Source organism: Piliocolobus tephrosceles, chromosome 5 (genome assembly GCF_002776525.5).
Source record: "Piliocolobus tephrosceles isolate RC106 chromosome 5, ASM277652v3, whole genome shotgun sequence".
Lineage (NCBI taxonomy): Eukaryota > Metazoa > Chordata > Mammalia > Primates > Cercopithecidae > Piliocolobus > Piliocolobus tephrosceles.
The window spans coordinates 3,483,563-3,510,958 of NC_045438.1; the positions used below are offsets into that span (position 1 = coordinate 3,483,563).

A 27,396-nucleotide genomic window follows, 5' to 3' on the forward strand; every position below is an offset into this window, starting at 1 on the left:
TTTTTTTTTTTTTTTTTTGAGACAAAGTCTCGTTCTGTCACCCAGGCTGGAGTGCAGTGGCATGAAAACAACTCGCTGTAGCCTGGACCTCCTGGGCTCAAGTGATCCTCCCACTTCAGCTTCCTGAGTAGCTGGGGCCACAGACATGCGCCACCTTGGCTGGCTAATTTTTTAATTTTTTATAAAGACAGGGTCTTGCCATGTTGCCTAGAGTGGTCTCAAACTCCTGGGCTCTAGCAGTCGTCCCGCCTTGGCCTCCCAAAGTGCTGAGATTTCAGGTGTGAGCCACCATGCCAGCATTTGTTTAGTTTTTAGAGATGGGATCTTGCTCTGTTGCTCAGGCTAGAGTACAGTAGCATGATCATAGCTCACTGCAGCCTCAAACTCCTGGGCTTAAGTAGTCCTCTCGCCTTAGCCTCCCCAGTAGCTGGGACTCTAGGTATGCCACGGGCTAACTTTTTAAAAATGAGGCCTCACTGAAAAAATATACATTTTAAAGTGTTTAAATTAATTGAACTACATGTAAATTATAGCAGTTCATTTCTTAGGGCTTGTTACTAAGATTCATTTTTATATACTTGCGTGTTTCTCAAGTGGCTGGTATGCTGTTTCACAGCCATTACTGGAGGAGGTGGGTGACTTGTGTCAGTTCTGAAGTTATATTTTGTCTAAGTGTTTAGTGTGCCCAGGAAGGCTGTTTGAGCTGGTTCTTTGAGGATCTCGTTTCATTTTGATTGGCTTATCAATGAATCTCAGATTTTCCTTCCTCTAAAACAATTGCTTTTAATAACCTTTAGTGCACGTTGGAATGACCTGAAGGGTTTGTGAAACTACAGATGCTGGGCCCCACCCTCAGAGTTTCTGATTCAGCAGGTCTGGGTTGGTTCACATTTCCAACCAGAGTTCCCAGGTGATGCAGGTGATGCTGGTCCTGGGTACTTTGAGAACCTCTGCCTTAAACTATCCTTCCTATGAGACCTTTTTCTTCACTCACTCTTCATCTCTCTGTCTCGCTCCTCATTTTTCTCCACCTTCCCTGCTTTTTGCTGTCATTTAAAAGATTCTTTCATAAGCTTGCTGTCTTTATCTATGTCTTATACCACCTTGTTGGTTGGTTGGTTGTTTTTATTTGGAGACGAGGTCTCGCCGTGTTGCAGGCCATAGTGCAGTGACTGTTACACGTGCAGTCATAGCTCACTGCAACCTTGAACTCCTGGGCTCAAACAGTCCTCCTACCTCAGCCTCCCAAGTAGCTGGGATTACAGGCTCCACTTTAGGTCTTTATCCGGCCTCTTGCCTGAAACAAATTCAGTTTGAACCCAACTGCTCTCTGCCATCTTTGTTTCCTACATACAGATTTCTTCCACTTTATGTTAGAATTTAAAAATAAAGAGATTAGAAAAGAACAAATCACTCATTTTGACCCCACAGTGTCGGTGCATCCTCTCCCTCCTTCTTTTATTCCCAGGAGACTTTCTTATGAAGCCCTGAGGAGTTGTGCCTACTTCAACCTGTTTAGCTTGCAGTCTTCAAAAAAAAAAAAAAGCAAGGAAAACGGTGCGAGGTGCAGGAAGCAACATTAATCATGTGAAAATGGCATTTTAATTTATTCTAATGTGCTAATAAGTATTTTCATGTAAATATTTCCATTTTATATAGTGAAGAAACAAAAGGAAAATTTGTACATATAGACCGTTTATTTTACTTAAGTCTAAAGTACAGTTGTGTTATTAAATATGAACTGTTTATCTCATAGTACAACTGATTTTTAAATTGAAGGGATTTTCTTTTGCGGGGGATAGGTCATATTGGAATGCTTCAAGCAACTCAAATGACCCAAGAAGTTACAATTAAAGATTTAGAATCAGAAAAATCAAGAGCCAATGAGAGATTATCTCAACTTGAAGAGGAAAGAGCTTTTTTGCAAAGCAAAACCCAAAGTCTGGATGAAGAGCAGAAGCAACAGATTCTAGAACTGGAGAAGGTAAAAAGTAATGGACACTCCATTCCCTCCCAAAAGAGTTCAGTTTTCTTCTTTTTCAGATTTGAAGTATTTGGAGTATTTCTTGCTATTTCCTACTTTAGTGGTTATTTTTGGTTCTAATTTTGAGGAAATGGGTATACAGCTAGACTATCCTATACTGTGTGTATGTTCAAAATATGTGGATAACAATCTATATAATATAAAAACTTAAGACATTTCAACCTATTTCAAGCCAGAAATTGAATAAACTCTTATTTCAGTGGAGTGTATACTTATAGTTAATCGTATTTGTTTTCTATTAATGAAATATATTACTGCATATACACATAGGAAATTTCTGTAGAACTGAAAATATGACAAGCTTCAAGCTCTGAAAATGTATACCAACATATTGAATTTCTAGTTTAACAAGTGAGACATCATTTATAGAGTAATTGCTGAATATATATTCCAGTTTTTCAGATGCCCACAATACCAAGTGGGAGTTTTTGGACATCCTTTTCTTTCTCTTTCCCTCAACGTCTAAGTATTTTGAAAACATCTATTCTCTTTGCTCTTTACTTACTTCCATTAATTCCTTAACCTGGTGTAGTCCTCTCTGACCATCAGTGCACAGAGTTTGCTTTTGCCTCAACCCTCAGTGACATCCTGATTGGTGGACTTGGTGGATCATATCTTACCATGGTACTTACTAACCACTGATTTACAATCTCTCATCTCTTGGTATTTCACATTCTTTCACATTTTTCTCCTACCTCCTTGGCCTTGCAGTCTTCTTTGTGAACTTGCCTCCTCCGTCTGTTCCCTTACCATTGATGTTTCCAGTGTTTTCATCTCATTCTGTGTACTCATTCATTCCAGTAACATCAACTGTCACTTATTCAGGGATAGCTTCTAAATCTTTAGGTCCAGGCCAGACATTTTCTCTGAATTTAAAGTCCTTTTATCCTTTCCATTAGATATCTCCATTTATGTTTTTCTCAAACATCAAGTTACCATGCCTAGAACTTTCTCCTTTCAAAAGTACTAAGTTTCTTTTACTCCTTATTTCAACCAGTAGCACCACCGTCTATCTAGTTGCTAAATAAAAAACCTGAAAATCATTCTTGATTACTGTTTTCTCAATCCCTTTATCTGTTACAGAGTTCTGTTGGTTCTACTCCCTTAATATATTTTTATTCCATCCTCCCCTGCTCATACCCATTTATAGATCTGAGGTTTAGGCACGTGTTATCTCTTGCCTGGACAACTGTCTAGCAGCAATCTCTGATTTCAGTTGGCTCACCAGCCTGCTTCCAAGATGATTGTTTTTAAAAGTATATCATTTACTTAAACTTCAGTGATTTATCACTGTGATTCATCAGTCCCTTCAGAAGAAAATTCAGAGTTCTTGGTGTAAAAGACCCCTTCTTATTATTTTATTCCTGCCTACTTCTGAGCCCCGTCTGTCACCACGTTTTCACCTTATGTCCTGTGTTCTATCCAGACTGCCTAGCTGCACTGACTTTCTGTCTACCTAAACTTTCCCATCTGGTTAGCTACTTGTCATCGTTCCAGTGCTGCACAACAGTAGAGATGGTTATGAATGTAGGCTTTGACACCAGACCGAGGCTTGACATTTTCTTATCATTAATTTCCTCTGGGCTTGTGGTAAGAGTTAAATGAGAGAATGTCATCACCAGCTCAGACGCTTTCTCTTCTGAAAGCCTTCCCTGATATCTCTCTGTCTCTGTCTTTGTCTCTGTCTCTCTGACACATGCACATACACACACACACACACACACTTTCCCACCCCATCCAAGTTAGGCACCCTTCTAATATACTCTTACAACACAGGATATGCATCTGCGTTAGTTCGTTTTGCATTGCTATAAGGTAATACCTGAGACTGGGCAATTCATAAAGAGAAGAGGGATATTTGGCTTGCAGTTCTGCAGACCGTGCATGAAATGTAGTACTGGCATCTGCTTCTGGTGAGGCCTCAGGCAGCTTACAATCATGGTGGAAGGAGAAGGGGAGCCAGCATGTCACACGACAAGAGAGGGAGCAGAAAGAGGAAGGAGGTGCCAGCCTCCTTGAAACAACCAGATCTCATGTGAACTCATAGAGTGAGAGCCCACTTATCATTGCAAGGACAGCACCAAGCTATTCATATGGGATTCACCCCCGTGATCCAGACACCTCCCACTAGTCACACCTCCAACATTGGAGGTCACATGTCAACATGAGATTTGGTGGGGACAAAAAAATGCAAACCTATGTCAACATCCCTTTTTCATAGAACTTATAAAACTGTATTGCCACAGTCTTTTGACTTTTTTTCATTATTAGAACTGTGAATGCCTAAAAGGTACTTGATTGGCATTCAAAATTGTATTGAGTGATATCCTTTGAGTGGGTTAACTGGTAAGCCATTTTGTGTACTATTTTGACATAAAAGGAAGCCCTTTACTCTTAAGCTTGCAGATGTATTAACTCACATTTAGTGTAATATAATAATAGTCTATTTTATCTCTTGCTTTAAAATTTTTGATTTTGTGTGGGCTCACCTGTCACTTTCTGAGAACACTAATGATTTATTCTCATGTTTCATAGTCTAGATCCCATAGCACTCAGTTTATTCAATCTTCCATATTTATAGGGTATTCAAATTACCCTAATAGCAGTAATGAAAAAAGCAGGTGCCAGTTATTGATCTTTGTCTGTTTTAATTTTAGAAAGTAAGTGAAGCAAAGAGAACTCAACAAGAATATTATGAAAGGGAACTTAAAAACCTGCAAAATAGATTGGAAGAGGAAGTGACTCAATTAAACGAGGCCCATTCTAAGACTTTAGAAGAATTAGCCTGGAAGCACCATATGGCAATTGAAGCTGTCCACAGTAATGCAATTAGGGATAAGAAAAAACTGCAAATGGTGAGTAAAAATTTAATTTATCATTGCATTGTAAATTGATGAGATATCTGTAATAGTCCAGTGTGAGCTATATTGTAGAGCAATGATTTGCTTCTTTTTTTTGAGACAGAATCTTGCTCTGTCTCTCAGGCTGGAGTGCAGTGCAGTGGCGCAGTCTCGGCTCATTGCAACCTCCGCCTCCCAGGTTCAAACAACTCTCCTGCCTCAGCCTCCTGAGTAGCTGGGACTACAGGTGCATGCCAGTACACCTGGCTAATTTTTGTATTTTTAGTACAAGCAGGGTTTCGCCATGTTGGCCAGGCTGGTCTTGAACTCCTGACCTCAAGTGATCCTCCTGCCTCAGCCTCACAAAGTGCTGGAATTACAGGCGTGAGCTACCACACTTGGCTGATTTCCTTCATTTTGATGACTGCTGTCTTGTAATCATTCTTGAAGTCATGGTTCAAAGAGTAACATACCTGATAGTTCTTGATATGGGATATAGCTTATTGAATTGATATGAGACATTGCTACTTCATGTAAGCCATAATAGAAACACTGGTTTTGTTCTTGAACTGTCTCTTCATGAGACAATCTAATAGGTGTGCTCTTCAGGAAGCCTCAACTAGTTGAAAGTACATGTTCTCTCGTAGTTAGTTTTCTTCCTTGAGAAAATGATTTATGTTTTATTTTGTTTGTTTCTTCCTCAATTAAGTATTCAGCTTGCTAATAGTAATATATGACAGACAGAATTGCAGAGTAGAAAAAGCAAAGTATCTGACAGACCTTGGCCTTACACTGAGCTCTTTGCTTATTAGCTGTATTACTTTGGGCCCCAAAAGCTATGCCTCATGCTCCTCATCTGACAGAAGATATGATCCATCTTAAAATGTTCCTTTGAGGATTAAGTCAGATAAAGTGTTGAGTACCGAGCCATGTTCTAGCACATGATGATAAAAGTTAGTTATTATTACTTCTTACTATATACAGTATTGTTTTGCATCTTTTAAAAAATGTAACTCTTATGACACATTATTGGTTTGATTTCTGTACTCATTTTACTGAAGAGGGGATGTGCTCAAGCACATGCAACTGGTAGGACTCTGGCCTCGAACTCAGGTTCCAGATCTGTCAAACCCCAGACATCTAAATACCGTCATGTAGGCATTTAGTAATGATGGTTGTTATATATTTCACGAATGGTACTTTACAGTTTACAAAGAGCTCTCTCATATATACCTTAATACTTACGACTTGGAGATTAAAGTTATTTTTATTATATAGATGGTATAATAGGTTACTTGCACCTTGATGATTTCCTCAGAGCCACAACGCTATTAAGAAGAGATAGGATATGAATTGAGATCCGCCTCAGTGTACTTTCCTTTTGTGACACGACTAGCTGGGAAAAATATTTAAGACCTAAACTTAATTTAAAATTCAAAGAAAACTTCCTGTTAGAATGTTCTTTCTTTCTAAACTTACTACTATATGTTTAGGTAGCCAGAGACAAAAATTAATGACACATTATTTCTCAAGACTCTGACTGTAGTATTCTGTGTGCCAGGTCACTATTCCAGAACCAGTTTGCACAGCATTAATTATATGAGGCATGTGCATGCTTAGCAATTCTGGTTGCCTGTATCACATGTTCAGAGTTTTACAGAAAAGTGTTCTGTGGTAACTGCTTCTTCTGTACTCTCTTTCCTAGCTATCTTTTGGTATTATTTTTCATTTCTACATTCATTTTCACCTTAACCACCTTCTTTCTTATTGGAATAAATTGCATATGTCCTGCCTTTAGCCTTTATTCCTCTCTATTAAGTTATAAGTGCTAGAATCAAGGCATCTTTCACCAATGTCATTTTTACCTCATTACTCCTCATTATCCCTTCACCTGATTAAATTTTAATTTTCTAGCACCTGCCTTAAGCTACTTAAAATTCTTAAAGTCTTTCTTTAAAATATGGTTGCCATAAGACAGATGACATGAAATTTCTGATATGTGAACATATTCACCACCCTATTGCAGCCTTATTTCTACCCTTCTTTTTTTTTTTTATCAGAGTAACTTGTGTATTACTTGCTCTTTCTTCCTCTCTTGCCTATCTCATGTCTGAACCTAAGCTGAAACCAGCCTCCTTCCAGAATAGTCTTCCTCCAGTATCAGATTCTCTCTTAAGGAACATTTAGGTGAAGATGACTTCTCTTTTCTTATTATTCAGTTATCAAAAAGGGTTGTATTGCCCATAATTGTAGTTGACCCACCACAACTGAGAGTGAATGTACAGAGCACCCATGCAGAAAACTGTTAACATAGGAAACTTGAGGCTACCATGCTTAAAAAGGCAAGTTGGTCCTTGGCTGGCATCTGGGAACTTGGATTTCTGGAGGGATCCCCCCATTCCCTAATAAGAATGACTCGCTGGCCTAAGCTGTGGCCTAACCACGCAAACAATGTGGTTTATGCTGAACACCTGCTTTCCTTCTGGGAATCTGGAATTTTGACATGTGACAGGAAGATGGTACCTGTATGATCAGTCGCCGATAAAAAACCTGGGTACTAAATCTCTCATGAGCTTTCCTAGTAGACAACATTTCATACAAGTTGTCACAGGTTGCTGGAGGTATTCGGCCTGTCTTGTATAAGGACCACATTTCACGCAAGTTGTCACAGGTGTCTGGAGGTATTAAGCGTGTCCTGTGTGAGAGGGCTCTTGGAAACTTTGTACCTGTTTCTGGTTTCTGGCAGACTTCACCCCATGTGCCTTCTTCCTTTGTGGTGTGTGCTTTGAGTCCTGTACCGTAATCACAGCCATGAGTGTGACTATACCCGTGAATGTAAATCATCAAACTCGGGTTTGTTTTGGGGTCCTCTGACACTGAACCTTATTTATTCTTCTTCTCATTGTACACTGTAGAAATACTGGACTGCATGTAGCATACTCTGCTCTTTTGTGCCTTCATGGTGGTTAGCACACGCTTTTTCCCATGCCCAGAATGCGACGTTCCCCTCCTGCTCCATCACCTTTTCTTCCTTCAAACCATGCTTAAGAATTGCTTTCTCTCTAAAGGTTTCCCTGCCAACCTAGACATTATTAGTCCCCCTTCCATATACTCCCGTACTCCCTATGCATGTCTAATTATGTTATTTAATTGCTTGATACCATGAGCTTATTAAGGGCAGGCTCCATATCTTATTGCCTTTGTTACCCAAGTGTTAAGTAGCGTGCCTGGCAAATAGTAAGTGGTCTTCAGTAATTATCAGTTTTACCAGTTTTGCTCTTTCATTTGCCTTCATTTTATACTTGCTCATTCTCTACTCTGTTCCAGTGCTAGACCACTGATTTGTAGAAGTGTTACTGGATTTCATTTTTTATGTGAACATAAAGAATTTGAGGGAAAAATTTTTTTGAATTCAAGACGTAATTAGAATTTTGTATCTCACATTTTCTGTTTTTTGACTTCAGCTTGATCTAGTCCAGTCACATGCTCTCACCATTTAAAAAATTATAACTACATCGTAAATGAGTCAGAATGATAGAATCTAAGCCCCACTATGGGTGTCACTGTTAACTCAGATATTGTTAATTAAGGGTAAGGCCAATTTGAAGAGCAAAGTTTCAAAATACAAAACAGAATAGTCTTGTTCTTGGAGTCTTCAAAGTATATAATACTTGCAATTTTGTAATTTTTTAAAAATTTCTTTTTTTAAGGAATTGGAAGAACAACATAACAAAGAGAAACTAAACCTAGAAGAGGATAAAAATCAGCTTCAACAAGAGCTAGAAAACCTAAAGGAAGTACTGGAAGACAAGCTGAATACAGCCAATCAAGAGGCAAGAATTCTTTAGACCTGTTGCCTATGTTGTAGATATTAATAATAATAACTTATTCTGGTGACATTGTATAGGTCGGTGAGTCTCGGTGAAGGTAAAATACCTAGAATAAAAATAATTTAAAAACTTTAATTGATGTTGAATTTTTCATGACACTTTGGTTGTGTTCCACTACGTAAGATTTACTGTCAAAAGCATTAAGGTGCTGTTGTGGGGAGAAGCAAAACAAAATATCACCACATAGGAAAAGAACAAGAGAGAGTTCTCTGCCCTTTTGCCAAAAAATAGCTTATTATTGTCTATACCGCCTCTTTTTCTACAATTTCAGCAGAAACTGAGGATGGTAGCTAGAATCAATAGGTTTAATCTGAATTATAGTCTGTGACATTGCTCTTTTAAGACTAGATATAAATGAAAGAGGAGAAAAGAGGGAAGCTACAGCTCTTCTCCAACCTCATATCAGCAAAGTTCCAGGTGGGTTAAGGATTGGAATATAATATGAAAATCATGGATATGAATATAAATAAAATATGAAAACAAAAATATAAACCTGAGGACAAGGAAGGCTTTTTGTTCATGATAACAAAGTTATGAATTGAAACATAGAGTATTTGTACAGTTAAAGCTAAAACTTCTTTATATCAAAACACACCATAAGCAAAATTTAGAAAGAGGAAAAACTGGGAGAGATGAAGTAAGAGACTGACAGATTGACCATCAAAGAATTCATGTCTTTAACACTTTAAGAGTATTTACAAAACAGTAAGAAAAATACAGACACCCAGATTATCTTTTTACAAGCTAAAGATGAACGTGAAAAAAAAATTGCTTCGTATAATTTAAGAACTGGAAATGAAATCAATGAGATGCCATTCCATTACCATAAAATTAACAATGATAAAAAAAAATTGCGATCATGCAGTGTTAATAAGGGTAAAGAAATCAGCACTCAGAAACTGCTGATGGGGATACAAAATTGTATAATTTTCCTGGAAAGGGATTTATTGGCACATATGAAAGCCTTAAAGAAAGGCTTTAACTCAACAATTTCATTTTTGTGTATTTAACCTACGCAGATAATTACGGATTGTTGACAAAATTTCAGCACTGTTTGTAGTAGAAGAAGTATAGAAAAACTTAAATTTTCTCAGAAGTCTGTCTGTCTAGAATAAAGGGAGTCTTTTCCTAGTTCACACAAGTTTTGTTTGCTTCTCTTTCCACGTTCTGGGACTGCTTCCACGCTGAGGGGTATTGCCTTTTTCCTGCTTAGAGGCACACATGGCCTAGCAACTGCCTTGGTACAATACACGGTCAAGAAAATGAAGGCATTTAGGGTCCTTCTAGGAGTTAAATACCTTCATTCCAAGATGTTAGAGATTTTATTCTTAATTGCTAGTAAGTGTATATGAATTTTTTCTGTAATTGACTCATTCATTCATTTATTTAATAAATATTGAGTGGCTATTAGGTACCAAAGCACTGTTACACACTGTGGTTTCAGTGATAAGTCAGTCAGACATGGTGCCCACTACTATGGAGAGACAGACACAAAAACAAGTAAATACAAGTTTGATGCATATTACAAAGGGTGGTAAGTAATTAACAAGGGCTTGTCAAAATAAGGAAATTTAGGAAAGCTTATGCAAAGGCCCTGAGGCATGAGAAATCTCTAGGAATTGTAAGAATACCAGTTGTATTAGTCTGTTTCACGCTGCTAATAAAGACATACCTGAGACTGGGCAATTTACAAAAGAAAGAGGTTTAATTGGACTCAGTTTCATGTGGCTAGGGAGTCCTCAGTCATGGCAGAAGACAAGGAGGAGCAAGTGACATCTTACGTGGATGGCAGCAGGCAAAAAGAGAGCTTGTGCAGGGAAACTCCCATTTTTAAAAAACCATCAGATCTCATGAGACTCATTCACTATCATGAGAACAGTACAGGAAAGACACAACCCATAACTCAGTCACCTCCCACTGGGTTCCTCCCTTAACATATGGGAATTGTGGGAGTTACAATTCAAAATGAGATTTGGGTGGGGACACGGCCAAACCATATCACCAGAAAAAATGCAGTGTGATAGCAACTATAATAATTAATATTTATTTAGTGCTTACTGAGTCCCAGACTTTTTTTTATATAGCCTCTTCTTTATACTGTTCTCTCCTTTAATCCTCACAGCAACCCTGTGCAGTAGATACCAGTTACTAAGGCACAGAAAAGTTAAATAACTTGTCCACGTCAGCACATAATAAGTAGGTAAAGTCAGAATTCCATTTCAGGTAGTATGCTTTCAGAGCTCAATTCTTAACCCTGGTGCTACTCTTTCTCTCAATGAGTATATAAAGACCAAGAAGAAGGGATGCCATGCTGAGGCTGGAGATTTCAGCAGGGGCTGTGCGTGGAGGTCTTGTAAGCCCCATGAAAGATTTCAAAAGTTATCCTAAGGGCAGTGGAAAACAGTTGACAGATGCTAAGTGCAAATATGTGGATGCTTGCGCAGTGGATGGGGCTTATGCTCATGTCCGTATTTGTAATTTATAAAAAACTCACTCTGGTGTTGCAAGGAGAGTGGATTAGAGAAGAACAAATACAGATAGATGGATATATCAGGGAGGAAGTTTCTACTTACTGTATTCCCTCAGTTTGTACATTAATAAGGAGAATCTGAGTATTGATTTCTATTGCAAATGACAGAAATCCTAGCTCAAACTAGCCTAAAGAAAAAGAAAATTTAATTGACTCATATGACTGTGAAGTCCAAGGATAATGTTAGCATCAGGCAAGACTAGATTCAGAACTGAAATTGTGACAATAGAACTCAGCTTTTCTTTTTCTCTTAAATTGGGTTTGTTCTTTGGGTTGACTTCATGCTTCAATCACATATTCCCTGAGGTGTGTGTGCAGCTGGCAAAAAAACCTTTTCTAGGAACTCCTTTTAAAGTCCTGAGATCACTGTGACTAGATAAGCTTAAACCATGTGCCTGCCCCAAACCAATCCTCATACCAACAAAATGAGATGACCTTATTGGTTTATGCTTCAATGAAGCGCTTCATTCTGGAGTTTAAGTTGAATGCTTACTAAGACCACATGAACTGATAAAGAATGTGAGTAGATGTCCCAAATGCTATAAGGAGATTTTGTTATTGGGAGACAATAGGTGTTTTCTCCATGTATCCATTTTTATTGTATTTAAGAAAACAAACTGATCAGTTATGTTCAACACTTACTTTGCTTTTTATATTTTGTTACATTTAACTTTGCAGAAGTTTGAAGTTTTTCCTTATTTAAATATTCTATCTCTAATTAGATTTGTAATGGCCTTAATAGGCCTTCTCTTTGAATTCTTTACATTGTTACTAGAATACTATTCTTTTTGTTTGTTTGTTTGTTTTCTTGAGGCGGAGTCTCCCTCTGTTGCCAGGCTGGAGTGCAGTGGCACAATTTCGCTCACTGCAACCTCCGCCTCCCAGGTTCAAGCAATTCTCCTGCCTCAGCCTCTCAGGTAGCTGGGATTACAGTGGCGTGCCACCACGCCTGGCTACTTTTTGTATTTTTAGTAGAGATGGGGTTTCGCCATGTTGGCCAGGCCGGTCTTGAACTCCTGACCCCAGATGATCCACCTGCCTCGGCCTCCCAAAGTGCTGGGATTACAGGCATGAGCCACCGCACCCAGCCCTAGAATAACATTCTTTATAATTTAGTTTATGGAAGAATTTTACCAAACTTTCAAGAAACAGGTGATTCTTTTGCTGTGAAAATACTTCAGAGCACGGAAAAGATATGTAGCTCCCGTAATTATCGTATCAGATTAGCATTCCTTTAGGGGAACCAACAAGATAAAATACTACCACCACCAGTATTGCAGAGCATATACCTGCATGGAGAGGGGACCAGAAGGTTGTGCACCCAGGGAGGGAATAGTGGGTCAGAGAAGAATTGAAGGAGAATTTTTGTTTTTGTTTTTTTGTAATGTCTGTATTTCCAAGGAGAAATAGGTATTATTTTGAAATTATCAATTTTAATTTTTGTAGAAATTTCATAGGCTTGGCCATTTTGTAAGAATGGGGTTTTTACTTTATAGCATTGTCCTAAATAATTTGAAATATTTCATGTATGTATTTTAGTATTCGTAACTTTACAGTAGGGATATGCTTAATCAACAATTGTCTGTTAGCTCCTAATTTCAAGAGTGTATAAATTCAACTCTTAAAGATTTCATGAGACAAATTTTGTATGGAAACACAGGAATCACAACTTACTCTAGTTTATAATACATTTACCAGCTTATCAATATTGACCTAAATTTATCTCCTTTGCAAATAAGAGATAGAAACTCAAATGAAATATGCGATTAAATTTTAAAGAATGATTTTTAAGATATTTTTATCTAAAATTTTGTTTTACTCTTTTATATAATCTTTATCTTGCTTCAGCTTCTTATAGGTATTTTATTATATGGTAGAACTAGGAATTCTCTTTGTTAGACAAAGGTATGTCTATTCCTCTACATGGTTGTCTTGAAAAAAGAAAATCTTAAATATGAAAGTCTTTTCAAAACACAACAGAAGAAAACTGTCATGGTTATTTGAGTGCTTTTTCCAAATTAATCAGGAAATTGTCCAGTCAGTAAAATTACAACCAAAATAGGAAGAAATTGTAAGACTATTTTGCTATTCTATTACAGTGAAGTATATTAAAAGTACCCTCTTTACTTACAGATTGGCCGCCTCCAAGATCTGGTAAGGAAAAGTGAACAAGGTCTTGGCTCTGCAGAAGGACTTATTGCTAGTCTTCAGGACTCCCAGGAAAGGCTTCAGAATGAGCTTGATTTGACTAAAGACAGCCTAAAGGAGACCAAGGATGCTCTATTAAATGTGGAGGTAATTTCACAATTCTACTATAGTCTAAACAGCAGCAAAATAGAAATATAATGTAGCCATTTGACCTACAGCTATTTAAACAGCACATTGTATATAATTAGTGTATTAGTTCTTAGAACTGCCATAACAAAATACTACAAACTGGGGAATTTAAAACAACAGAAATTTATTCTCTCATAGCTCTGGAGGCTAGAAGTCCAAAATCAAGGTGTTGGCACGGCTATGTTCCTTCCTAAACTCTAAGGGAAGATCCATCCTTGTATTTTCCAGCTTCTGGTAGCACCAGGCATTCCTTGGCATTCGGCAGCATAATTTCCGTCGCTGCCTATCTTCACATCTCAAAAGGATACCAGTCATACTGGAACAAGGGCTCACTCTACTCCAGTTTGACATCATCTAAATTTAATACATCTGTACTGACCCTATGTCCAAATAAAGTCACATTCTGAAGTACTGGGAGGGGAGGACTTCAATATATCTTTTAGGAGACACGGTTCAACCCATGACAATTGGAACGTGCAGTTCTTTTACTGGTAAGAGTTAGAACTCTCATATACAGCAAGTAAGTGCTTCTCTGTGTCTGCAGATTTCAGAAAGACTCTGCCTTTTTTCTTCCACTCTCGTGAAGCACAGCAAAGACTTAGATTTTCTTAGATAGTAGAGAAAAATAATCCATAAAACTGGGTGTGTCGTGACCAGGGAGTTTTTAATCTTTTCCTTCAGAGAGATGGTTTAGACTATAGGCGTTGAAGTCAGGTTGGTTGTATGTAAATTCTGAATCCACCACATAGTGTGTAACTTTGGGCAAAGCCTCACCTTCCACATCTGCACAATGAAGGAGGGGTGGAGGGAGTAGTAACACTCCTCACAGCACTATTGTAATAATTAAATGAGATAAACCATTGACAGCACAGTGCTTAGCAAAATAGTAAACACTCAGTAAATATTGCCTTTTACTAATATTATTTCAAATTTTCTTTAGTTTAGAATTGGTGACATTTCAAAAGCATATAAACAGGGGCATTTTAGTGAAAATAATTATATTTGTATTTTATCTATGATATAATTATATTCTGTGTGCATTGAATATTTATTATCTTCCATTTTGAATTATGTGACAATAAATTACTTTCCTCAAATCTTCATTTCCTTATGTTTACCTTTCTCCATTGGCTGTGTGATATGACAGTTTTAATATATAACAAGAAATAATTGGAATTTAAAGCTAGTATAATATACAACTTGATATATTTAATTTCTGTGATGCCAAATATATTGACTATAATCTCGATGGTAGCATTCTATGGTGTGAAACTGAACTGGATGACCGAACTATATTAAGACGTGTTTTTTCCATTGTCAAAAAATAAAAGGAAAATAGTATTTTAAGGTAATACAAATATATTTAAAAGTAAACAGTCAAAATATTTCTAATGAATGTTAGTTGAATATAGGTTGTGTTTATACGGTATAATGCAGGTTCTCTCTTGCCTTGGTGCACACCCAGTTCCTGACTTTAAGGTATTTTATCCTGGTTGCCTTTCCCCCTGCTGTCCTGGCACTGAGTTTTGGGCTTAGTGATTCAGTTTCATTTCTTTCAGGTCTTTTTTCATATTTACGTTGTACTTCTGTCCAGTAGTAGAAAATAATAAACATTTTAAGCAAAACTCTATCAGTTGTTCATTTTCTGTTCTGCTGGGCAGAATTTTAACTGAGAAAATATAGATGCTGCATCCTGGTTTACCACAACTCTGTGTAAGCTCCTTAAGACCAAGTTTTTTTTTTTGTACTTCTTTTCCTCTACCCCAATAATGTCTAATGATGTACTTTGCATTGAGGAAAAGAAATACTTTTTAAGCAATCTACTCCATTTAATGTTGCCTTTGGTGGAAAATATAGAAGTTACTAGAGGCAGAACACTTAGTGAAAAGAACAGTTGGCTAAGATGGCTGCCTTCAATTTTCAATACTTACTGCTTAGTAGCCAGGCCAACAATGTAGAATGGCAATTTCAACATTGGCTTGCTTTTTTCTCATTAATCTGGGTATACCCTTCAAAAACTGCCGCACCACATGTCATCAGCAAATGGGTGATCTCGAAAGGGTCATTGTGATAACAGGAAGAGAGACCATCATCTGCTCCTCTTCTGCCTTGTGCCCTGAGAGCAGCTGCTCTGCTGGCAGAGGCTGATGGCTGCCACTGTTGTCCAAACAGGTCACCTCTATCCCCAGGCTCCGCAGAGCCACTTGATTCATGCTAATCTACAGGAATTTTGTATATATTGCCGCATATTACCATAACACCAAACACATGGACAATTAGTTTGAAGTTACATAATAAAAACAGTAGCCTAAATTCTGCATACTTATTTTTATCATGTCAGTTAGGTACAGCTATATACTTAAGTTCTGAGCAAGTAACATACTTTCGAATATGAGTATGAGTGAATTTGAATAACATATCTGTCTATGTAATGGGTGTACAGGTGAAGGTAATTGGATGATCAGTCTACCGTTAGATACTTAATATATGTAAAGTATAATTAAGATGATTAGTGCTGACTTTAAACTATTTAAATAATTTGTGATATAAGCCTTAATAAAATATAGTTTAGGCAAGAACATTTAAAATATAAAATTTGTTTTACGTATTTTATTTTCAGAAAATCTTGAGTCATTTTCATAGATAGCATTATCAATTATTGGGCTGTAAGTATTTAAAATTAAAAGTTTTAATACAAGCACTTATTTAAACTAACCGGCAGTGTTTGTTTTTGAAGTTTAGTCTTCATTGAAAAGTTTTTATTCTTCAGGGTGAGCTAGAACAAGAAAGGCAACAGCATGAAGAAACAATTGCTGCCATGAAAGAAGACGAGAAGCTCAAAGTGGACAAAATGGCCCATGACTTAGAAATCAAGTGGACTGAAAATCTTAGGTACATTTTCTGTTCTGTAATCTTCGCAATAAAGACATACAAGAAAGTTTTTCTCTTGTATAACTCATGTTATCCTATTGTTAAAGACATAGTAGCAGTATTTTAAATTGAAATTTCCTGTGATTAGAGACAGAGAAATTGGATTTTTTTCCCGTTCGAATTCAGATTTACTTTTTTACTTCCTTGAATATAAAATAGGCAGAGAACTAACCTGAAATCAGAAGACTTATTTGTTCTGGTACCTATTCTGCTGTTAATAAATTGATAAATCAGTGATATTGGGGTAAGTTACCAGTTTACTTTACAGCCCTTAAGTAAATAATCTGCTTTTACTCAGCATCATAGACTTTTGAAGAGGATTAATTAAGCACTTAAAAAACCCATGGACTCTATTACAGTCAGTGAGAGGAACAATTCTCTTTACAAAGTAAATGTGTTTGTTTTATTTTAGGCAAGAGTGTTCTAAACTTCGTGAAGAGTTAAGGCTTCAACATGAAGAGGATAAGAAGTCAGCAATGTCTCAACTTTTGCAGTTGAAAGAGCGAGAGAAAAACGCAGCAAGAGATTCATGGCAGAAGAAAGTAGAAGATCTCTTAAACCAGGTAATTAATAATCTGTACATGGCGAAAGTTCATTTCCCTTGACATTCTCTAGCTAGGGAAATATTGTAAAACTCTGTTAATTCACTGTATTTTGTTATTTTTCATGGGGCAAACTTAACATTTTTAAAAATACATAAAACCAGGAAGACGTGTTTATAAACTTATACATTGTGCTATATCATTGTTATATATGCAGTATGAATGCTGAGAAGAATGTATTATGATTTTTTAGTTTAATATTTGGCCTGAATATATTTAAGATTTTAAATGGGAAAGTTACCTATTTTTTGAAAGTATACCATCTTTTTTCATGTTATTAGATACTGTGTGGGCAACAGAGGGTAGAATTTATTATATGTATCGTGATTACCTAAAATCACTTACCAAAAATGAACAGCTTACTTTTCTCACCAATGGAGCGTTGCCTGCTATCCTTCAAAATACTTTAAGCCCCTTAGAGTATAACATAAACAAAAGATAGTAATATTCTTAAATCTGTGTTCTTATGTTATGCTTGCTTATTTCCATAACATTTGTAACTGTAATTAAAAGAATTTGCACATTTTCACTCATTTACACAACTTGTAAATTTATTAATTCTTAGCATTCTTCCACAGAGTGAGTCATTAAATAGGATTAACTGCATGAATCACCAGTTGATAAGCAAGTGCAGAACTTAGACAGGAAGCAGCTCAATAATGTAGTGCCAGAAACCTACCATTATCTTTCTTTTTGTGAGCATGATGAATTTCAAAATAAACAGGATAGACTTTTTGTAAGATCGTTTGTTACATAGCTACATACATGCAGTGTCTTTCAAGAATACTAGGGGCCTGCCAATTTGTGTCTGGTATCTCATAATAATTTATAATGTTACTCTGAAAAGAGAGAATACATGTGTATGTTTACATTTGTGTATATGTGAGTTTTTGTCAGTCACTTTGAAACTCATATAAAAATAAGAACATGGAAACAGCTTTTACTGGAATTTGGACACCACATTAGCATTGCCTATGATAGACTTACTTTATATTCCTTTTAGGGACCCAGAAGGACAGATTTTGCCGGGTGGAGTGGTACTGATCCCCTATCATTAGACGAGTAGTAAGATTCTGCACATAGAAAGATTAAATTAGCTTGATTATTTAATAAATATATATTTTTTCAACCAGAAAGTATTAAACATAGACAGTTTTTGGCTGGGTTTGCACTGTAAAGTGGCCTACCACTTCTCCTGCCTATTTTCTATTAAATAGTTTTATTTGTTACTCCTGTAATCTCTTGTATTACTTTGTCACATGTCATCCATACATCTCTGAATTTTGTTTTCTTCTCTTTTTCCTTTGGGTGTCTATTCTGCAGTGTTCTTTCCTGAGAGGGCCTAATGCTGTGCATCTTGTGGCTCTGTATATCATAAAATAATTTATTACATATTACCCCAGTTTTTGCCAGCTTTACAGAATTTCTAAATCAATTTTCAAAGCAGATTAACCATAAATATCAAAATAACCAGGAATTAATGGGTTCCAAAGGTAAAACTATTCTGTGATGCTCCATGCCATCAGACCATTTCCAAGATTATAATACCTTCCTTTCTCTCGACTTCTAAATTGTTTAGGCACACGCATTGCCATAGAGAAACTGGCAAGTAGCTGTTGCACTCCAGGATTGTCTGTGCCTGAAGAAAATTAAGAAAGCAGGTGCACAAAAAGATGCCCCATTAAAGTAAAAATGGGTATGATGCTTTCAAGGTTTCATTCTTTCTAGGCATATTAGATGACAAAAAATTATAGTAGGACCAGTGGTTCTTTTTAAATGGAATGTCGTCATGGACGAAACCTTCCTTCTTGGCTCTTTGGATCTTGTTCTCTGGACTCCTTTGGATGGGTTTCTAGAGCCTGGGCTCTAAAGCCTGCTCTACCACCTTCTGCTTGCCTTCCCCTGCTGCTAAGCCCTGTTCCCCATAACCTCCACCCCCAGCCCTACCCGTAGGACCCCTTCCCTGCATTCACTCCTACTGGTCGCACTCATTTCCTTTAGCCTTTGCAAGGCCAGCAGCCTTCAGCACGTTAAGGGAAACAGACCTGGCTTGGCATTCGTGATATTAAAGGAGTAAGACTGAGGAATAGAATTGGTGTGGCTAGGGCTTAGGCAGAGGCATGTACTATGAAAAAGTATCAGAGAATGTGTGTTTTCACATATTTTAACTATTTCTGAGTGAAAACATGAGATTTTTATGCCTTAACACACCTGAATTTCATCCTATTTAGAGGAAAGACATGAAATGTCTTTCCTATGAATCTCTTGAGAGTTAAATTAGATTTAAGCCAGCCATCGTGGCCTGCCTATCTAAAAATGAGCATTAAAAGCATAAAATTTTCATTTTACTTCAATCAGATGTTTTTCACTTCATGGAATTTTCCAAAAGCTATTATTCTCATTCTGTGCTACGATTCAGTCAATTTTGTATCTTTTAGTCTCCTTTTAATATTTCATTGTGTTCTTTCTGTCCAGTGATTACACTTTAGTCCAAGGCTAATTATGCTTCTTGGGTTGATCAGTGTATACATTTGAATTCTTTAAAGCAAAAGAACTACATTCTTATGCTTCAACTCTATCCAAGGAAAAGTGATTATATAGAGTTTTCTGTGATCATATTTTCTATTTGTGATCTTAAAATGCCATCACATGTTCCTTTCTTTCATCTTTTTTAAGGCAGATTTTATTTTGGGTCCAATATAATGATTTACTTATTCAGGTTTAAAGCGTTGGACTGAGAAATTAAGGGAGATACACAGACCATTCAGGTACAGAACTGTGGAATTTTACAGTTTGAGACTGACTCTCCATTTTGTAGATGTGAACTTTGAGACAAAGTCATGTAGCTGATTATAGCCATGTATCTGACACAATGTTTACACTTCACAAATGTATAATCTAATAGGAAGATTTATATATAGGTACTTAAAATAAAAGTCACTGTGCAGTAGGTGACTTTAAAAATGATCCAAGCAGTTTATACTGAGTAATGATGTATTGGAACTGGCTCCTACCAGCTCATCATAGCTAATTGTGCACCTCTTCCCAGGACTACATTCGGGGACATCATGTTGATGACTTGCAGTCACCCGTGGTAGTTGCATTTACGTCACAGCATTTATAGCATTTGTAGCAAATACTACAAATCAGGTCATTGCTTTTCAGAGAGCTGTTAAACATTTACCAAAATACCACTGGTCAGGAGTATACAGTCAAAAAACAGTGTAATACAGCCAGTGTGCTTGGGGAAGGTTTCATTGAGGAGGCCAGCTTTAGTGGGACTCATGAATAGGGCAAAGGATGAACACAGAGGAGTGACAAAAGTACAAAGGTTTTTATTCACTTAATAAACATTTTATTAAACATGTGCATATTTCCCAGGCACTACGAGGAATACAGTAATAAGAAAAACAGAGTTGGGGGCAGTTTGGATAGAGGTTATTGTGGAAAACCTTGACTTCCAAGCTTAGGAGTTTAAAAGATTACATGGTAAACTATGAGATTCTGTCAAAGATTTGTGGAAAAGAGAATAACATGCTGAAAGTTTTATTTTAGGAAGCTTAGTATGACTTTTATATTGAAATAAGAATGAAATAGAGATATTTCAATTTAAATATCTAAATTAAAGTGTTTGGAACTGAACCCTTGAATGGACACCATGTACCACCAGCATCCCTCAACCTCAGCCAAACTGCTCTTCCTAGAACTAGCATCCGTTCACTGTTCACTGCTCAGCCGTCTTGGACTCCTGTGTTGTACACCAGACAACCAGTTCATCAGCACTCCCCACTGCTCTACCTTCTAAATAAATCCGGGACCTGCCTATTTCTCCCTACTACCGCTACCACCATCTGATTCCAGGACACTTGTAGTTCTTTCCTGCACTGCAACTGTTACCTTGTTTCTCCTCTTGCCCACCTACAGATTATTTTCTAACCAGCCAAAGTGATGCTCTTAAAATATTAAGTTGGATTATGTTACTATCCTGTTTCAAGGCGTCCAGTGACTTCCTACCACAATTAGAATACAGTCCATACTCATGCCATATCCTCTAGTACGCTCGTGATCTGGTCTTTGGCTGCATTGCCAACATCATCTCCTATCACTCTCTCCCTTTTTTTTACAGCAATACTGGACCCTTGCAGTTCTTGGAACACATACAACAAGCTGAACCCACCTTGGGGACTTTGCACCTACCGGTCCCTCCACATGAAACCCACTTTCTAGAGATATGCACAGCTTTTTCCTTCACTTTATTCAGTTATCTACTCAAATCTTAACTCCACAAAAAGAGCTTTCTTGACATACTTTCTCTAAAATAGCACCATCATCTTTCATTAGCCCCCTATTCTGCTTTGTATTCCTTCAGATCGTTTACTTCTACACAGTATATATTGATTCTCTCACCTATTCACATGTAAGTTCCGTAAGACCTGGACCTTTGTGGTGTTCACTGGGGTACCCCCAGCACCTAAAACTGTGCCTGGCACATAGTAAGCACTTGGCAGTTGTTGAATGGAGTGAACAGAATGAGGCACAGAGACCAAAGAAGTTTTCAGATACATGAAATACAAATAATTCTGCCCAATTAGGACCCGGATTAAGTTTATCTCACAGCAGGTGCAAGAGAAACTGTAAAAGGATCAATCATCTGCTTTGGTAGAAGAGAAGAAAATGTTAAAGTTGACTTGGGTTTGAGCCAGACTAAAAGGAAATCATCATCTGAGACAAGGAAGTCAGGATGAGCTATTTATTTGGGGTGGGGTGTGGGTGGTTGGGGAGATGAGATGTAAGTTTTCTCTTAGATGTATTGATTTTACAATCATAGTGTATTTTAGAATTTTTCATGCTCAGTAGGAAAGAGCAATGACTTGACTAAGAAACAGCATTAAAATAAATGTTCTTGATCAAGAGCAATTGAAAAGCCAGTTTCAGTAAGGTTTGTTGTAAACTGCTTTCTGATTTTTAGACCAGTGCTATCCAATATGATAGTAAGTATCTTTTCTTTTTACTCTTTTAAATATGTTTACTGAAAAACTTTAAATTATACACATGGCTCACATTCCTGTTTCAGTTAGAGAGTACTGATGCAGACTAGCTAGATCATGACACTATTGACTACATTTGGCATTAGAGCTCAGTACTCATTCTGCTATTCTTTTTTTTTTTTTTTTTTTTTTTCCCTGAGATGGAGTCTTGCTCTGTCACCCAGGCTGAAGTGCAGTTGCACAGTCTCAGCCCACTGCATCACTGCAAGGTCTACCTCCTGGGTTGAAGCGATTCTACAGCCTCAGCCTCTCGAATAGCTGGGACTACAGGTGCATGTCACTGCCCAGTTAATTTTCATATTTTTAGTAGAGATGAGGTATCACCTTGTTGGCCAGGCTGGTCTTGAACTCCTGACCTCAGGGAATCCACCTGCCTCAGCCTCCCAAAGTGCTGGGATTACAGGCGAGAGCCACCACGCCTGGCTGCTATTCTTTTTCTTAGCTTTAAATTTTCTATTATGTTAGCAAGGAACATATTCTGTCTCTTTTAATTTTTTTATTTTTCTTTTCTTTTCTTTCTTTTTTTTTTTTTTTGAGATGGAGTCTCACTTAGTCACCCAGGCTGGAGTGCTATGAGGTGTTCTCGGCTCACTGCAACCTCTGGCTTATTTCTGTATTTTTAGTAGAGATGGGTTTTGCCATGTTGGCCAGGCTGGTCTTGAACTCCCAACTTCAAGTGATCTGCCCACCTCTGCCTCCCAAAGTGCTGGGATTACAGGCGTGAGCCACCATGCCCAGCCATACCACTACCTTTCAATGGAAGAATGGATGGAAGTAGATTCTGAGGTAGAGGGAATAGCAAGATACCTAGAATAATCATCTCTTCCTGGCTGGGTGTGGTGGCTTACACCTGTCATCCCAGCACGTGGGAGGCCGAGGGGGTGGGTCTCTTGAGGCCAGTAGTTCAAGACCAGCCTGGCCAACACAGAGAAACCCCGTTTCTACAAAAAAAATAAAAAATAAAAAAATTAGCCAGGCATGGTCATGCACACGTGTGGTTCCAGCTGCTTGAGAGGCTGAGGCATGAGAATGGCGTAGACATAGGAGGCGGAGGCTGCAGTGAGCTGAGACCACACCACTGCACTCCAGCTTGAGTGATGGAGTGAGATTCTGTCTCAAACACAAAATACCTTCCTGAGATAACTCAGTCAGATCCCTTGACAGGTTCCCTGAGCAGTGACCCCAGGGAGTGAAGCTCTTCCTGAAGGCTCTGGGTCCTCTGTCCAGACGTCAGGAAAGCAGGAACCTGCGCTGAATGTACATCCAGAGCCCTGGGGAAAGAGATGACTAGAGTAAGATAAAGGAAAGTCATAGGACAGAGAAACAAAAAGACTAAAGAGAAATAGCCTATGAAGAAAAGAGAAAAGCCAGCTAGAAAGGAAAGTGAGAATAGCTGGCATGACCTAATTTCACTTTCTTAGAAAACGTGGAATGGAATTAGAGTCTACCAAAACCAACCCAAGTCCACCATCCTTATTTTTCCTATGCCAAGTCCTGAATTCAAAGTTAATTGGTGACATTTTCCTTTAAATATGAAAGTTTGTCTTTAATTTCTCTTCAGTCAAAAAACTGAATGACAGTATTACTTTGGCTACATTATATCCTCTTTTATCACGCTTATGTGGTTAGTGTTCTTCCTCTTAAGATTGTTTTTTCTTCTAAGATAAACTATGCTAAATTGTTTTCTGAATTGATCTAAATGATTTTATTATGAATTAATATTTAATTTTCTTTTCCCTACCCAAACCTCCCTTATTAGAATTTAAGTCCATCCAGTTCTTAAAGTGTCACCTTTAGGAGAAGAGAATGAAGAGCTAGAACTATGAAATCTGTACCTAGCTTTAAAAGAGAGTGTGTGTTAAGAATACTGGGCAGTCTTTAATGAATACTGAGCAAAATCTGAGCTATAAAATACTGTAGTAACACCTGGGATGAAATGCATACCAGTCGGTGACTTCAGAGGTGCTGCGGCCCAGGACACACTTGAAAAATACTTAAGAACGTTTAGATAGCATTATGGTAACAAATCAACTTGATCTGTTTCTCTTTCATGCAACGAGATGCTAAAAATAATTAAAACATTTTCAATCTGAAAGGGTTCAGTGGTCATATGATTATAAAGTTATATTAGACTGAGTCTCTGAGAAAAAGTATTAAGCATAACCTAACACATTAGCTTGTTTCTAGCTTCATTTTATTTATATGAATGAAATTCATGTCATTGAATTTCAGTTAAATATCGAACAACAGTTTGTGACTTTTTGTTTTGGGAAACTTATCAGAGCTTTGTATCCCACTTCTATATCTTAGATCTGTTTGTCACTTTCCTCTAGATATTAGTATAGTTGAAATTAACATTAGAAAAAGAGTTTACATAGTTTGCTTTGAGAAGTTATAGTGTTGTATTTTAAAGGTTGAAATTGGAATTTTTTTTTTCTTTGTTGGAGACAGAGTCTCACTCTGTTGCCTAGGCCAGAGTGCAGTGGCACAATCATGGCTCACTGCACCCTCAACCTTTGAGGCTCAAGTCATCCTCCCACTTCTCAGCCTCCCAAGTAGCTGAAACTATAAGCACATATCACCACACTCAGTTAATTTTTGCATTTTTTGTAGATACAGGTTTTCACCATGTTACCCAGGCTGGTCTAGGCCTCAGCCTCCCAAAGTGCTGGGATTACAGACGTGAGCCACCGTGCCCAGCCTGAAATTGGAATTTTTTTAAACTTTAATGTATTTTACTTGAATTGCAATGTAAGATTAGTATCAATATTGTTTCAAGGAAGTTAGAAATTTTTTAAATGACACAGCTTTTGTCAGTAATGAGAATTCCATTCTGTTGCTTCAGATTTTTTATTCAAAGTAGAATTGAAAGTCGAGCAATAACAATTATGAAAATTCATGAATATATGCATATGGAATATCATGTATGTATAAAGCATTAGTAGTGCTTTTTATTAAGGCCTATGGCAATGTAGCTTTGATTACACAATAGTATGGTGATTCTGATTAGTCTTCTGGGTGTCTCCTATTTCCCACTCCCGGTATTCAGTATGACTTCAAGGGCTTTATGTGATGACAACCCTCTGGCTTTTAAATTTTTTTAATTTTTTTTTTTTGTTTTTATTAGATGGAGTCTCGTTCTGTTGCCCAGGCTGGAGTGCAGTGGTGCGATCTCGGCTCACTGCAGCCTTCACTTCCTGGGTTCAAATGATTCTCCTGCCTCAGCCTCCTGAGTAGCTGGGACTACAGGCGCACGCCACCATGCCCAGCTGATTTTTTATATTTTATATGGGGTTTCACCGTGTTAGCCAGGGTGGTCTCGATCTCCTGACCTCGTGATCCACCTGCCCCGGCCTCCCAAAGTGCTGGGATTACAGACGTGAGCCACCACACCCGGCCAACCCTCTGGCTTTTTAATTGGCTCTAATCTTGATCCACATCACCTCCATATTTATTTATTTATTTATTTATTCATTTATTTATTTTAATTCCAGGTGTTGAAATCAGTAGTAAGAAATTACTTTTGCATGTTCTTTCATGCATTTATCCATTTATTCAGTCAAAATTAAGTGCCTCTGATATGCTAGGCCTCGTGCCAGAATAGTAACTGGCTCAGAGGGGTCTTTACCTTCCTGGAGCTTACAATCTAAACTGCAAATAGGGTGTTAAATTGCAACTGTGGTAAACATTCATGTGTAACTTGGGGAAGGCATCTCTAAATGTGGATTTCTTTACCTGAGACCTGGAAGAGAAGTCAGGCCAGAAGAAAGCATTCTGAGCACAGGGGGCAGTGTGTGCACAGCCCCTGAGGAAGCCCTGATGACACCTTTATTCTGGAGAGTGAGAGCTAGGAAGCTGGGGAGGTAGGCAGGATCAGATCACGCCAGGCCTTCTTTGCCTTGTTGGGGATTTGGGACTTTATCCAAAGAGCAGTGAACTGTTGAAGGGCTTTGATCAGGAGGGTGAAATATTCAAATACTGGGATTTCAAAACTCTGGCTGCAGTGTGAAGAACAGATTAGGGTGGGACCAGCTAGGTGTCACTCAATGAATATTGTTTTTCTCTTAGAAGTCTTTCCGTGTTCGGATTTATATTTTCTTTTTAGTAATCTAGAATTTTCTCTTTACTGTTTCTGTTACTATTAGAGAGGAGAGAATTAAGTTAGAGCAAAAACTAATCAATGTTAAGAGTTCATACCATTCGTTAAGTCTTTGAATGAACATTTGTTCATCATTTACCCTGTGCCACAGGCCCCAGTTCAGATGCAGAATGTGAATAAGACAGGCTTCTGTCCTCTGAAAGCTTACAATCCAATGGATTTCAGTATTTATGTAATAACATATTTACAAATTACAAGCTTGTAAAACCTTATCCTGTTTTCTAAATGATTAAACTGAGACTTAGAACAATGAGATAACTAAGAGCATTGTTCTTTATGTACCAAGTGCTAAATTTCTAATTAAGTGCAGCAACTTTTTTTAGTTATTATAAATTTTCTTCCTCACTTATCTGAAAGTCTCATTATATCTATCCTTCAATAATAAAATTCCTGAAATACATTCAGTAAGCTCTCTATGTTGAAGTCTCCAAGTCTTCTCAGTTGAAAAGGCTCTCTTAAGGCTCTTTTCATGAATCTCAAAAATTAACAAGAAACCTAAGATGCTTTAAAACACACTGACTATTACATAGGCCATCTTTTTGTTAACATGGATCTTACTCATATTGAATGCTTCCCAAATAAGTATTTTTACATACAAATGTTTAGTTTATCCAGTATTTCTTGAAGCAGACATGGCGTCTTCACTTGGATTGCTGTAACAGAAGACCATAGATTGGATGGCTTAGAGAACAAAATTCATTAATTAATTAAAATTTATTTTATGATTTTTTGAGATAGGGTCTTGCTGTGTCTCTCAGGCTGGAGTGCAGTGGTACAATCATGGCTCAGTGTGGTCTTGACCCCCTGGGCTTAAGTGATTCTCTCACCTCAGCCTCCTGAGTAGCTGGCACTACAGGTACACGCCACTGTACCAGCTAATTTTATTTTTATTTTTTTGTAGCAACAGAGTCTTACTTTATTGCCCAGGCTGGTCTTGAACTTGTGAGCTCAAGCAGTCCTCCTGCCTCAGCCTTCCAAAATGCTGGGATTACAGACATGAGCCACTGCGCCTTCC

At 37.6% G+C, this 27,396-nt stretch overlaps 1 protein-coding gene across 2 annotated transcripts in view; it reads left to right on the plus strand.

Annotated features, from left to right (window-relative positions):
* The window catches only part of FAM184A (family with sequence similarity 184 member A), a 119,267-nt gene that overhangs the window by 59,741 nt on the left and 32,130 nt on the right, over positions 1 to 27,396 (plus strand). For both annotated transcript variants that reach the window (XR_002733079.1, XM_023218999.1), the window contains exons 4-9: positions 1,803 to 1,984; positions 4,702 to 4,899; positions 8,595 to 8,717; positions 13,438 to 13,599; positions 16,412 to 16,533; positions 16,985 to 17,135. Coding sequence is in view for 1 of the 2 variants with exons in the window: in XM_023218999.1 (XP_023074767.1) it covers positions 1,803 to 1,984; positions 4,702 to 4,899; positions 8,595 to 8,717; positions 13,438 to 13,599; positions 16,412 to 16,533; positions 16,985 to 17,135 (938 nt within the window). In the remaining variant the exon portion in view is untranslated. The remainder of the gene's footprint in view (positions 1 to 1,802; positions 1,985 to 4,701; positions 4,900 to 8,594; positions 8,718 to 13,437; positions 13,600 to 16,411; positions 16,534 to 16,984; positions 17,136 to 27,396) is intronic.